This window comes from Amphiprion ocellaris, chromosome 14, assembly GCF_022539595.1.
Source record: "Amphiprion ocellaris isolate individual 3 ecotype Okinawa chromosome 14, ASM2253959v1, whole genome shotgun sequence".
NCBI classification, from domain to species: domain Eukaryota; kingdom Metazoa; phylum Chordata; class Actinopteri; family Pomacentridae; genus Amphiprion; species Amphiprion ocellaris.
In genome coordinates, this window is record NC_072779.1 from 25187297 (window position 1) to 25202735 (window position 15439).

A 15439-nucleotide genomic window follows, 5' to 3' on the forward strand; every position below is an offset into this window, starting at 1 on the left:
TGTACTTTGGTCTGTTCCAATCCAGCTTCAGCTCCAGAGACGGCAGGCGGGACGAGTCAACGGAGGCCGGGTGGACGAAGGCATGCAGCTGAGTACAATCCAGAAAACAACAGAGGAGGAGTGCAGCGGCTCAGGACCAGAACAACCAGAGTAGCATCGTATGTCTCTTAGAAAACATCATAGTAGAGCCTTTGGTATGAAAAAACACCATCATATACATCGTATATTGTACAAATAACAAGTCAAAGGAAAGAGACATACATTGTAGAATTGTAGTAATTGTGGGCTGACTGATTTACTGATGATCAGTATTTTATTTTTTACTGATTTACGGTAATAAATACATTTTAAAATGGTGCTACTTTGGCTCTGAACCTTTATCTACCTGTGGTCGCTCTGTCTTCTGGAGAGTTGATTGGTTATACGTCACGAATAAAACTCCTTTAACTTAACATCTGTAAACAAAACAAAAACATATCAACGTTTTCTGTTAAAGTTTGTGTTCTTCTAAGTTTAACTCAAGATTTTAAATACTGTCATTTACTGCAAATGAATATCTACTCCAAATGTCTCACTAATAATCATTATCAGCCTTAAAAACCCACAAAGCACCCCTCTATACTGGACCACACTTAGTACAGTCCGGTTCCCCCTTCTATAAATCTGCTTGGAATCTTCCACTTCCTGTTTGTCAAAGTGGCCTTCTACCTGGACAGGTTTTGTTGGAGCTCATGCAACAAACATTTTGGGTAACTGCACTTTAATATGGATGGATAACACTGAATTAGAGTCTGTTTTAATGAGACTGAGTTAAGATGTGTAGCTCTGTCATTAAATAGGAAATTATTTCTCAGAATTCACAGAGAAAAGTCTGAAATGTTTGCTAGGTTAGCGTCCCACATGTTCTTTGGCTCAGCTAAAGCTAACTCTCTCCAACTTCTGGATCTCTTGAGTTGCTTCTTGTTAAAATATCTTGCTAGAGGTGCTGAAGCTCAGAAAGTCTGAGATGTTTGTTCAAAATAAGCTCATTCTCAAGTCTTATCTGAACTGTCCTCTTTTGTTTGAACTTTCCCTAAACTTAGGAGTTAATGACAGAGCAGCACATCCAGACTCAGTCTCATTTATGTAGCGATTAAACTTCAGTGTCATTCATTGATGTTAAAGTGCAGTTTTTCAAATGTTTGTTGCACATGCTCCCGACCAAACCAGTCCAGGTGAAAGACGATGTGAAGAGAAAGCTCCAGAGGATGAATATCACACATTTACATTGGAAATAATGTCCTTTAGTTAGACATTGTCATGCAAAAGTTGGATTTCCCTTTAATGATGTTCAAATCTTTGTTGAGTGCTTTGTTGATGTTGGTTTCTAAATGTTTTTTGACACTCTGCCCCAAAGATTAAAACCTTCTACGGCTCACAAGCTGCAACAATTCACACATTATCAACTATCTTTCTGACTAAACTAAGATAAAAAGTGAAAAACTGCCTGATTCCTGCATCATGAATGTAAATCTTTTTGGTTTTTATGACCGTAAACTGAATATATTTGGGTTTGACATTTTATAAACCAAAACAAGAAATGAATTACTGGAGAAAACAATCAACAGATTAATGGACAAAGAAAATGTGTTTTCTAACATATATGGCTGAATTACTCGAACATTACAAGATAAATACAGTTTTAATTCAATTTTATTTATCTAATGCCAATTACAGGTCAAATTGTCTCAAGATGCTTTATTTTTTAAACAAGAGTAAAGTTTCTCAACAAAAACTAAATCTGCTGGTGGATTCATGAAAGACCTAATAAAGGATAATAAAGTGTGATACTAAAGGTTTGTGGTGCTAAAAATCTCAAAGTAAAGATATCAAGTTGAACATCTGGATGGAGGTTGATAAAAGTTGACCTTCCTTCATTTCTCTGGAGCCGACTCCATGGATTTTATGGATGGTGGTTAAAGACCTGCTCTTCTAGTCGTTGTCCTTCTAGTCACTGTAAAAAGTCAGTCCATCCTGGCCGACTTCAACACCTCTTCATGACAACTTGTTCTGCCTCCGACCTCGTGGAAACTCAAGAAACTCGGGAAAACCCGTCGAGACTCGAGGAACTCATCGAGACTCGAAGAACTCGTCGGGCGGGGGAAGGTGTGGTGGGAGGTGGGGGAGTAGAGGGGGGAGGCCGCCACCCACCTCCCCGCCTACTCTCCACCCTGACTCCACCCAGACTCCGCCTTGGCTCCACCCATGCAGTCACTTAGGAACTATGATGTCAAAGGGACGACGAATTTATTTCTTTTCATCTGATCTGTAGCTCAGTGAGTTAAGGATTTGCCTATGGAGCTGCAGGTCGCTGGTTCAAGACCAGACGCTTCTTAAATTTTCTCAAAATCCTGACAAAGACAAAGAAAGAAAAGGTCCAGTCACGGGTCTTGAACCAGCGACCCTCCACTTGGGAGTCTGTCTTCTTATCCCCTGAGCTATTTGCTCAGATACTAAATCTTCTTTTTTTTGCGCATTTATCATCTATTTTTTGTTGTTTTCGAGTTTTTTTTTAACTCGAGTCTCCACTCGACCGTTTTTCTCAGGAGGTTGGACTTCAGCCTTTGTGCTGGAGGGTGGAACCCTCAGTTCCAAGACTTTCCAAAGCCTCCAGACCTCCCGACTCCTCAGGACCTGAGCTTTCAGACAGTCTGAGGGCTGAAATTTTCTAAGTTCCACAGTAGTTCTCTGTTAGTTTGAACCTTCAGACAGTCCAAGGACTGATATCTTCTAAGTTTCTGAGTAGTTCTCTGTTAGTTTGAACCTTCAGACAGTCTGAGGACTGAAAACCTAAAAGTTCTTGAGTAGTTCTCTGTTAGTTTGAACCTTTAGACAGTCTGAGGACTGAAATCTTAAAAGTTTCTCAGTACTTCTCTGTTAGTTTGAACTTTATTCCTTAAAACTTGTGACCATGAGTCTTGATTTCACATTTAGACCATCCATCTGAGTTCTTCTCAGACCTTCACCTGTGGGTTTTTCAGAAATCTTGAACAAACTTTGATTCTCTTCACTGAAGAGTAAAGTTTGTGGAGATCAGAAGGTAACATTAGTTTGATCGATGCCTTCAACTACTAGTAGACTTTATCTGGAAAGCAGTTTTCTGAAGAGTTCTTATTAAATCTGTCCACAATCAAACCAAGAACATAGAAAGAGGAAATGTTTGAAGAAACAACTTGATGTTTTTGTTTCAGACTAGAAAACGCTTTAAGACCTTCATCTGTTTTTGCTCTTTTTGATCATTTTATTGTCTCCTCTGTTTAATTTGATCTTCTAAAGTTTAACTGGTGTCTTTTCAAATGTTTTGTCTTTAGTTTGATTCTTCTTAAATGTTTAGTTTTGCTCTTTTCTCACCTTTTATTCTTTTCTAATGTCTGATCTGATTTCGAAATGTTTTGTCTTTTTAATGTTTAATTGTTGTTTTTTCAAATGTTTTATTGGCTTGTTTGAAAAATTTCCCTTTCTTTCCCAATGTTTAACTTTTCGATTAAATCTTTAAGGTTTTTCTTTTTAAATGTTTTACCACCTTTTAATGTTTATTTTTCTTTTTTAATGCTTCATTGTATTTTCTGTTTAATTCCTATTTAAAGTTTTATTGTCTTTAAGATTTAATTTTCTAATTAAACATTTAATTTTTTAATTAAATGTTTTGACTTTTAAAGGTTTAATTAAATGTTTTGTATTTTTCTAAATGTGTAATATTCTTGTTTAATTGTATTTTTTAAATGTTTTATTATCTAAAATATTTCATCTTAAATGTTTAATATTATTGTTTAAAAATTTGTTTAATTTCATAGTTACATGCTTTGTATCTTCCATTTAATTATCTAATTAAATATTTTGTCTAATATAATTTAGTTGTATTTAATGTTTAATTTTCTTTTTAAAAGTTTTATTATGTTAAATGTTGTTTTTCTTTGATTTAATTGCTTTTTTTTTACTAAAGTTTATTTCTTTGATCTTTTTTTTCTGTCAAGATTTTAACCCCAACCTTAAAAATGAAACAAACCCTTAAATCACAATGAAAATACTTCTGTTGTCACAATCATGAGTTAGTCAATTATTCAGTTTATCAATTCAGCTTTATTTGTTTAGCACCTTTCACACAGATGACAAAACTAAACAAGCAAAGAGAAAAAACTATGCTAAAACTATGATTAAAACACACAAAAAAAGATTTAACATGGTAATAAAATCTGTTGTGTCCAGGGGATGGAGGGAGTTTATTGAAGTCTTCTTGGGCTCACATGGGAAATCATTTAAAATATAAACTTGATATTCAGTCTAAGGAAACTGCAGAGCGACAGAAGAACCAACAATATCTCCTGTTTTCTCCTTTAATGAGTCGACTCTTCTTGTGCTTTCAGACCAAAGAACTACAGACTCTTCACAACCTGCTCAAACTCTTGGTACAGGACCTCACCACACGGGTCAAGAAGGTTTCTGTCTCATTTCTACTCTGAAGCTCACCTTCTCCTGCTCAAACTGCTGACAAATGTTTCTGTTGCTCTAAAGTCTGGTCTCCAGAACTTCCTAAAAACTCTCACAGTCTCTTCTGCTGCAGGTTGCTTTGTAGAACTGTTGCAGAAAACCTCACTAAACCACATGGAGGGGCCTCAAGATAGTCGTCCAAATGAAACCATACAAAAACCAAACTAGCACAACCCAAACGCTAAAGTCTCCTGCAGTCTACCAGAGAACCTCTGAGAACAGAGAATCAGGACAGGAACTCTTACCTTCTGGACAACCAACGTTGGTTCTCAAACAAGAACACAATGTGTCTGACCAAAAACCTCTGAAGACTCACTACAGCTACAACTCAGCTGCACCAAATCCACTAATCATTGCACACATTAGCACCATGTGCTAACTGTGGCTAAAGAACCACATTTACCAAGACAACTATCCAGTACAAAGCCCTAAAACACACCAAGAAACACATTAAAGTCTATTTTACTGCTGGAAGCTGCAAGCCAACGCCTAAAAAACAAACTAAAGCAATGGAGCCAAACCCGGTTCAGTGGTGAAGAGAAACAGAGGAAATGTTTGTCTGCAGCTAAATAAAGCAGGAAGACAGTGAGCTGCTCAGGTGTTCCTGATAACACCAAGCTGCTCAGGTGTTCCTGATAACACCAAGCAGCCACCTGGACAGCCAATAGGAACACAGCCACCTGGACAGCCAATAGGAACACAGCCACCTGGACAGCCAATAGGAACACAGCTTCCTGGAAGTCCAGAGGGCGGGGTTAGTGAAGGAAATTTAGTTTAAAGTTGAAGCAGAAAGTTAACAAAAAAAGTTGAAAGCCACCTTCTGATACCTGAAATCTCTGAGTTTTCACACAAAGAACACCTGAACATGTCAAACTGGTTCCATAGTAGAACCATCATTGTAAAAACGTCATAGTATGGTGTGTTGCTCAAAAAACATTAGGACTCGGCTGTCAGGGACAAACATGTAAGAAACATGAGAACAGAGAGAATCCAACCAGTAGGTCACAGTTTATCATCCCCCAGTCATCTCCTGAAGTCCATATGGTGAGAGACATCAGTATCTGGTTGTTAATTTACCAGAGGATGCTTATAATCATGCTGATGTGGTCTGTACTCTACAGTATTTTAGTGACTCAATAAATGCCTAAGTTGTTTTTTTTTTTTTTTAATGCTTTTTAGTTTTTAATAAACATTTAAGAGCCTATATGTAATCAATAAATGGCCTTTGCCTATCTTAAGAAAAATTCACTCAGAACTCTGATATGTTAACAGTACTAAATAAATCAATAAATACATGCATACACACAAAAATAAGTTAATACATTAACTGTGTTAAGATAAGATTTAGATTTTTAAAAAAGTTGTTTATGTTTTTGCAGAATCCAGTATTACTCACTGGTTGGTCATTACATTTTGTTAGTTTGATTTCACTGTTTAAAATGATGCCACCTCTTTTCAGACAGAACCTGTGATAATAAAACAATACAAAATTTTCAGTTCCGTGTTAATAAAGCACTTAAAGCTTTAAGTATGGCTAAATGCTTTTTTCAGAATTAAATATATCACTCCTTAGGTGGTAGTGGCCCCAAGTTCAGTAAAGTTGGAAAGATATTCACAGATTCACACTTCCAGCATCAATAACTCATTAGATATAGGTTGTCAAAACATAAACGGTGCCTCTTTCCCATTGTTGCAAGGCAGACAATGTGCTACAAGCCCAGTTTTATCAAAAGCAGCTGTCTTTCAAGCTACAGGAATAACATTGGTGTCTATGGAGTGAACAGGGTCCGTCTGCAATTTGCAAAACCGCTGCAACAGTAAAGAGAGACAAATATTCAATAACTTCACTCTTATACATTGTAGTGTCACTAAAATCACTGCAGCCTTCAACTGGCTCCTGTTGTCAAAGTGTTTTAACAGAAATGTAAATGCTGTAATTTGATTCTTTTAATGAACCATGTAACTTGAATGGATGTGATGCTGGTGTGACCACAGTGCACACGTCTGATGTTGCTCACAGTGGTCCAAGGGACGCTCAGGGAGTTTGTGTGTTTGCTCAGACTCAGGAAAAATTACAGGGAACATTGATTGCAACATGTAAAATTGCAGACTCATTTTGAGTAGAGCCCAACCTATATATTGATTAACCAATATTATCAGCCGATACTGGCCTTTCACAGATGTAAGTATTGATATTAGCATTGATACAAATGATGCCTGATTTGTGTCAATTTATTTGTGAGGGACCTTGTACAATAATAAACTTAACTGTTAACATTTGATGTAGATGTCCAATAATTAGTTTAAAGGTCACAATCAAGCAACTGGGTAGACAGCAGATAGAGTTCAGACGAGTTCAACCTTAGTCTGGTTTCCTCTGTAGTACAAGGTAGCAAGAGGTGACTTGCAGTCCTCCTCCCTGACTTACACATAACAGATTCTTTAAACACCTTGTATCTCTTCTGTATCTGATATGTTTATAGAGGAACATTCTTACCAGCTCTCCTCAATCTCTGCTGTGTTGAACTTGGTTTTCTGTGCTTCTTGCAACAGAGACAGTCAGAGCCCAGTCACTGAATAAGAGCTCTGCACAGACTCTACATTCACATAATAATATGTTCCACGTGAGTTGGCTGACTGAAATGTTCTGGTGCAGGAAAAGCAGCTCCTGCAATAATTAAAGTTCATCTGTCTGCACTGGTGGATCTGAGCGTCACAGTTTAATGAGGCCCTGCTGCCCCGGACGTGTGAAGGTCGTCCCAAACTGTCCTGCTGGAAACCAAATAAAAGGACCAGAAGGATGGGGCTGCATTGTTTTTATGCTCAGGTAATATCTGGGTCAGCCTGCAAAAGAAGGAATACATAACAAATTGGAGTAATAAAATGCAGTGTGTCTGAGGAACTCCAGAGTGTTGTTGAGTAGATGGACTATTTCCTTTAATCAGTTATGATAAACAACAGTTTTCCTCTGCTTTCTTCTGCCACGCTGCAGCTTTGTGTTTCTTTTGAAGGTCGTGGCTGTGTGAGAACACTACTGTTTTCATTCTTGCCAACAGAAAGCATGCAGTATTTTCCTCTTTCAGTCGAGAATATGTTGACACACACCTTCTGTGGTATTTTCCCAGCGACTTACTGTTGTCCTGACATCTTCCCATTGTTTCTTCAGTGCAGAAAGTTATCATTCAGAGAGAGAGAGCTTCACTCAGCCTCTCGGTCACATCAAACATCACATGTACAGTATGAACAGTGAGGTGGGAGGATCAAAAGAATTCATTAAAGTCAAGAAAACAACAGTGTATTTTGGAAGCTGTGCAGCTACAGCTGGCTTGAGCCTGGAGTCAGAATGTGTTTATCCAGTGGTTTTAAGCTATTAACGTGTCCAACGTCTCCTTTTCCTCTCTAAAAGAAAGTATGTGTGGAGCAGAGCAGCTGCACTCATTCTGACCACTGCCTGCAGTGTGACACATTACTGGACACACGCATCTAAAGCATTATGGTAATTTCCTGGGGTTCAGTGGAAGGATGGATCCTCTGTGCTCTAATACAGCATTTATATCTGAGTCCAGCTCTTCCTCTTTTGATCTCACCCTTTCCAGAAATGTAACATTAGCTTGCCCCCTGCCAAGCGGATGTATTTAAACGATTTTACTAATGATGAACGAATGAACTCCATTTGAAAAGCCTGAGCATCAACTTAATCCCAAACCGACAGCCGTACTGGTAGTTTGTGTTTATAGGCTTTTTTCTCAGGGGAGTGGAAACATCAGGGGAATGTTACCACTGAGAATGGGATGCCTTCCCATTTATAAACAGGAAAGTATTTTTAGGAGCGCCCAAGCGTGTTTGTTTGGAGGTGATTAGAATTGTTGTCAGCAGGGAGAAAAGACTGAGTATTTCCACATAATTGCTTTTTTGTGGTGGGAAAAAGCCAGTATGTTGTACTACATAGGATTAAGATGATGGAGAGCTTGTGCAGCACATATAATTGGAGGTGATGGTGAATCTGCTGCATCTTATGGAACATGATCTTTTGGCTTTTGCATGACCCACAGAAACAGGGTTTTATTTACTGAAGCCTTGAGGCGTCACATGTTCCTGTTTGCTGATCATGTGAGCTATGGTACACTGACAGGTGTGCCACCAGAGCCATGACTCTCTGTGTTGGGATGAATTCCAGGCCTCAGCTGATGACTGAGGACTGTGGCTTTATTTGCTTCTTTGCTGAGCACAAACACAAAAACTCAGACACTGAAGGCGTGTCAAACAGGACATATGGCTCTTCCAGTTTGACAACTTGTGTGATGATGACAGTGTTCATTTCAGGCAAATACCAAACACACACACTGCTGGTCAGAGGAAGTCAACCTGCCAAACTGGTTCTCCTCCCTTAGGCTAGACAGATGACAGGGCCACTGTGAGCTACCTGCTGTACAGCATCACTGCACTCAGACTGTCTTTGTTGCTGCTTTTGTCTAATCTTACAGTGCAGCTGTGTGCACTGATGCCACCTTGTGTTCAAAAACCGAATGATAACATTAGAGGCACGTGGTGGGCAGTGTACAGCAGGAGAATACGGTCGTAATGAGGTTTATATTCATGTTTAGCAACATTATGGTAAAATTAGCAACAACAATATTTACTCGTTGCCTTGAGGATCCCCTTAAGCTAAAGAATGTTTTTAGAACACTGTTCTTCAGCACTGTTTTTAGCACAACACATCCTAGTTATCACAAAACACAAGTAGGCTGCCAGTTAAACGTGAGTAACTGCAGCAAACTGTTGAAATGCTTCAACAGACAAAAAAGAGTCTAATTTTACCAGTCACAGCTTTTCCAGAGATAAATATTTGCTGGTTTTCTTGTAAACTAAATACTTTTTTATGTTTTGCTGTATAATAATAATATAATGTATAATAATTGCTCATTTATTTTACTCAACGTTTTTCCAGCCAGCAGGTAGAAATATTTTGGTACTGACCAGGACAGGCTGTGGTGTATTTAAACCAACATAAGACAAACAACACAAGACACCACACATTATAAATTTGGAATTAGAAATCCTGAATAAATTTTGTAATCATGCAGAAGCCTTCATGCTAGAAATGATCTAAATGTCACCATTTAACAATTTAAGAGCTCTCTAAAGCCTAAGACTGAATAATGTCGATCTAATAGTAACAACTTTTTGACACAAGATCTAAAAACCCTCAAACCCATCAGCAGCTTGGAGAGAGAACATTTAGTTTATAAATCTCCCTCAGCATGAGACCTCTGGGTGTCCTGAGGTGTCACCTGGACTCTCTGTCATGTTCCTTGAGCTGGTGGGGCACATTTCCTGCTGTGGGAGGCTGCTGCCATCAGCTAGTGACGTCGCCATGAGGGGTGTATTTGGTCTGCGGCAATATTTAGGTCACTGGTAACATCCACATGAACGCAGGACCCAAGAATGTTGTGTTGTATGAGATAATCACTTCATCTCAGTGGTTTTAATGTTGCGGTTGTTTGGTGTGTATCTAACTATATGATTAATGATTAATTGAAAGACAGTTTGTTGTTTAATTGATGGGAAATTCGTTAATTTGATGAGTTTATAAAGCATATTAAGAGCTTATAGTTGGATCAGTGGATTTCCATCCATAAACCTCTCTACAGAACGACAATCTCCACCGCTCATCCAAGTAGAAAACACCAGAGGTGCTGTCTGATTTAGTTGCGTTTTGTCTCGTCAGTCCTCTCTGTTGTTGCTGCTGTCAGTGTGTTTTGATAAAGAAGTTGCATTCACAGGATCCCATTTGCACTGAAACCCCATCAGACACCCTGCTGTCAGAGCTCATTAGTCAGAGGCTTGTCTATCAGGACAGCCTGGCTTTGCCTCTTCACACACCAACAGCGTCTCTATTCCTTTCAGACAACTTCTGGTTCTTGATAAGAACTAAATGTGGCTGCAGTTTTCATTCATTAGATGCTGTATATTGTAATATACAGCAGAGTGTCTGTGAACTGCTGATCAGGCTGGATGGAGGCTGTTCTGGCCTGATGAGAGCTCAAACCATTAGCTGATTAATCAGTTCATAGAAAACTAATCTGCAAGTGTTCTGGTCATTTTCCAGTCATTGTGTAAAAAACCAAGCATTCTTAATTTGACAGATTGGCTTATTTTCTTTATTTTTTATCACAAAAAACTGAATATCTTAGATTTTTTAAGAACAGAAAGAATAAGAATAAAAAGCATTATGATATATGGTATCATCAGCATTGTCACTATTTTCTCAGAATTAATAGACTGCTTGAGTATCAGTGACTGAGCAATCACTGATGGTGAACTGGGGCTGCAACTAAAGATTATTTTATCATCATCATGATGACCATTTTCTTGATTAGCTGTAAGTTATCAGAAAATGGCAAATTGTGGAAAAATGCTCCCAGAGCCCTGAGGGGAGTATGTCCACTCAACTGTCCAAAGATTCTCAGTTCACAGTGTGAAACAGAAATGCAGCAAGAAGCTTAAATCCATTAAATCCCTTAAATGAAGAATATGAAAATCAAAAATTCAAAAATTACAAAGATTAATCCAGAAGCTCTTTGCCATTTTGGGTTAAGAACTTTAAAATGAATCAGTTATCAAAGTTCTTGTTGAGTTTCTGTTGATTCCGTAATCGATTAAATAGCTACTTGTTGCAGTGCTCATGAAAACAATAGTTAACTGCAGGCCAAGGTGAGATTGTCACATCATGACCTTTTGACACATGCAGCAGTAATGAAGATCATTGTTGCACGTTTATATTTGTTGCAGTTTGGCGCCCTCTCCTGGTCTACAGGCAGAAATACTCATTCTCATCGTACTTGCAGAGCTTTTCATGAATGCAGGTTTGAGGGCAGAATTAGTGTTGGTCCCAGGAGCAGGAGTCATTTACTTAGAGGAAATACAGGCAGCCCACATTTCCCACCAGTAACAGATCGAGCCAGCATTTGATTGATGCATGACCTGGGTGCCTCGGTGCTAAACATCAGCCTGAGAAGAATGCATGAACGCGATGGTTATTCAGTGTAATGGGAATGTCAATAACTCCCGCGTCCTCTGATGAATCCACAATTACCGTCCATGATTCACCAGTGAAGGCTGTTGATGTTTAAAGCACTGTTATTGAACCGAAAACAAGCCCTCAGTTGTCCGAGTAAAAAGTACCAGGCATTTTTTTTAGTAAGTCAGCATCTACTGGTGCAGCAGAGAAGGGAACAGTTTCCACTTAATGGATGTTAGAGAATTTTGAAATGGAATCAGAAGTGACTAAATATTGACAGACTCTTCATAGCTACTTTTTAAGAGAGCTGCAAGAAATGACCATTTGATTGTTAAATAATTGATTATTGATTAATCAACTTCGGATTATGAATTTTACAATTGATCGCTTTTATTTATTTATTTATTTTTTTTTTCAAATTTGAGGTTGTTTTATGCTTGTGCTGAGCTCCAAATTCGGATGCTCCTGGTGTCCTTTCTTTAATGCAGTGTCCCTAAAGTCTGAATGCATAGGAAATGCCTCCAAGAGAAGAAAGAGTTGAACTGGTACTTCATAGTGGACATGAAGGATGGACAAAATAGGGTTAGGATTAGGATTGGGAAGTGATTTTTTTGGGGCTACCATGAATTTTAGCCACGACCAAGCCACAACTTGAGTTTCGACTGTTACATTTGGTCGTCCAGAACGGGGTTTGTCCATGTATCTGCCCGTTTCTTTAAACTTTTTAACCACCTTCTCCACCATGGAAAAGCCAAATGGAATCCTCCTTGGATGACATGCATTAAATTCATCTGCTGTCTTTTGGTACGTCCATCCTTCACGCCCACTGAGAAATAGCAGTTCAACTCTTTCTTCTTTTGACAAAGCCATATTTAATCTGTGGAGGCAAAAAAATATATAGTTAATGAGATTTCCTGTGTTCAAACTTTTGGGACACCCTGTAGAATATGTGTTTTTAATACATTTTATGAAATGCTGCTAAAATACTGCAAATGTTGATGCCCAGCTTTATTATAGTATGTTCAGAAGTTGTTAAAGCCAACATGCATGCAGCACAGTAAAGAGACAGACTTGTATTCCTCCACAGAGGCATGTGGAAAATAGGCGTGTATGCACAGTGTCAGAAAGAAATAAGGTCTGTTTTCTCTGTTCAGTGCATGAAAGTGGAAGTTAAAATGAATGCCAAAAGAGAAAATTAGTACACATTTTTTAATAACATGGCACAATTTACATAACACAAGTTTAAATGAGGAGCATGCTGAAGATTCAGTTGCTTCATTTTTTCTCATTTTTGTACATGATCTAGAAAGACTTCATTTTTTCCCCTGTACATGGTAAACAGCAAAAAAAAGTTTCTCATTTAACAATGTTTTTTGCAATACGCATCAACTAACCACTATGGCTCCGGTGGACATTTTTATGTTGGATTAAAAAACACTGCACAACATGATATCACAGAGTTTGAAGCGCACAACTAAACCTTCAGTGGACTACTAAAATAGATCTCTGCTTGTTAGAAACAAACTGTCCATAGTTGAGACTTGCTTTTTTGTCTTTTGATTTTGTAGGTACAACAACTTAAGAAAGCACTTTAATACACTGTTTGACCAACAGAACTTATTTCCAAAACATGTACTTTACACTCCTTCCACAGGGCTAATGTGCTGTCATGGTGTTTAACGTGCTGCATTCTCCCCAGAACAAGACTGGTGGGAACTGGAAGAATTAAAAACATTTGTGCTACTGGCTTTCTAAATTGAAAAAATCTTTGAAATTTAGTACTAATATCTGGGATTGTCACTACAATTTATCACATTTGATGAAGTAATTTTCAAAACATGACCTTTTTGTTAAATTGAAATTGCAAATCCTGGTTGGATCAGTTAAAGCTCGTATCTGTCAGAGTGGATGTTTGTTAAGTCTGAGTTGTGGAGAGAATACAGCGTTTGTCCTTCAGTAGTAGTCAGAAGTGTTGAGAAGGCCAGCTTTCAGAAAGGGAGCCCAGACTTTTGTTGCATAGTTGAATATGGGGGTCTCTGGTACAATGCTAATCACCTGCGTTAACCAAAAAAACAAAACAAAAAGGAAATTGCAAAAAGCACATTCTGAATCACCGCTGTAATACTCCTATATTTACATTTGTTTAAAGTAAAGCTTTCAAAACACTCTTTTGCATATTTGTACCATGATTTTTAATCCATACAGAGAGAGCACAGCGACTGTACACATTATCTACACACTTTGCTGTCTGTCAGTGCTAATGTACCTGTACATTCCAAAACTGTTCATTCTTACTCCACGTCACTTCGCTATACAAGAGAAAGAATGCACACAAAAAGCTGGAGCGAACTGGGAAAAAACTTTGAAAAATTGTTTTTTTTTGTTCCATGGTTATTGTCTCTTTGTAGTTTTTATACAAAAACAATTCATTGTGTGGGCATGTGTGTGCCCACATAATTTATTCACAGCTATGTTACAGTCTTGCTTTGCCCAAAGCTAAGTGCTTGGTGTGAGTTCAGTGTTGGTGAGGCACAAGGCTGCAGGGGCACTGAGTCTGCTGTGGCTCAGCTCACCGTGCCTCAATGTCTTTGTGAGCTGGTCTGTCTCTGATATCTGTTGCCAGGGGAGTAGTCCGTCTGGGTGAGCCAGGCCGGGCACCCAGTGTGGGGATGAGCGGCGGTGGCGCACTCAGAGATGCAGTGGGTGGCGCTTTGTTCAGGATACCGTTCTGATGGGCGGTGGCGGCTGCTGCCGCTGCAGCTGCCGCCGCCGCTGCAGCCGAGGGGCTGACCCTGGAGTAGTGCATACCGGGAAGTCCAGGGGCCATGAGGCCTGGGGCCGGGTGGGGGAGGTGTCCGTCAAGAGCAGGGTGGTGCATTGTGGGGTGGAGGCGCCCGTGCTCATAATCCTCTCTGAGCATGTTGAGGCGGTCGCGCTCCTCCAGCTGGGCACGCTCCTGCTCCCTCCTCTGCTCCAGGGCCAAAGGGTGAGGGTGGTCACGATTAAAGTCATGAGGCTCACGGTCCCTGTAGGAGCGCTCTGCCTCGTAGAGGCGCGGCGCCGCCAGGCGGTGCAGAGGATCATTCCTTAGCAGCAGGTCTCTGGCCAAAGGGTCCCGTCGGTGAATGTCCAGGCCCCTGTAGGGGTCCCTCATTGGGTCCCAGTGGAAGGCAGGGTAAGGGAACCTGTCAGCTCCTGGGATGGGGCTGATACCCATGAAGGGTGCCACAACTCGAGTTCTCTCTAGGCTGCTGATGCTGTTGATGGGATGGACACCAGCCATGCCCATTGGCACAGGCATTGAGGATGGAGGGTGGAGGTTTGGCGTGGGGGATGCCTGAACTGGGTGCTCACTTGCCCTCTCTGTGGCTCCATCCTGCTCCTCCTTCCTCTCCTCTTTCACTTTCACCTCACTGTTCTTCTTCTGGTGTTCATATGGCATCTCTACCTTCTTCTCTAAGATCTCCCTGCTCAGACCTCCGTTGGGACGTTCCAGACTGGTTTGTCGGACATAAGGTGACGCTGTTCCCCTGTTGGACACTTTGTCCTCTGACACTCGGCTGTCATGGATGATCGGTGTGTCCTTGTCGCTGTGCTGGTTGTCTTTGAGCTTGAGGTCATCTGTGCCATTGTCTTTCCAGGAGTCTGAGTGCTCTCTCTCCCTCTCTTTGGCCTTGTTCTCCTTGTCCCTCTGAGGCTCTGCAGGAGCAGGAGCAGGAGCAGGAGGCAGGTGGTTCCTGTGGTGCTCAGGAGGTCGGCTGTGTCCGAGGAGGCTGATGGGGTTGACAGGGACTGGAGACGGATGGCTTGGATGACGCTTTTCTACAGAGTCCCTGTAATTACAGAGAAAGTCCCCCCATCAACATCAGTAACTTTGTTTTTGCTGGATTT

At 40.0% G+C, this 15439-nt stretch overlaps 1 protein-coding gene across 13 annotated transcripts in view; it reads right to left on the reverse strand.

Moving 5' to 3' along the window:
• Positions 1 to 12742: 12742 nt before the first annotated feature.
• Positions 12743 to 15439, reverse strand: part of auts2a (activator of transcription and developmental regulator AUTS2 a) — a 355450-nt gene continuing 352753 nt past the window's right edge. For all 13 annotated transcript variants that reach the window (XM_055017112.1, XM_055017110.1, XM_055017108.1 and 10 more), the window contains one exon: positions 12743 to 15381. In XM_055017112.1, coding sequence (XP_054873087.1) covers positions 14118 to 15381 — 1264 coding nt within the window. In that variant the 3' untranslated portion in view covers positions 12743 to 14117. The remainder of the gene's footprint in view (positions 15382 to 15439) is intronic.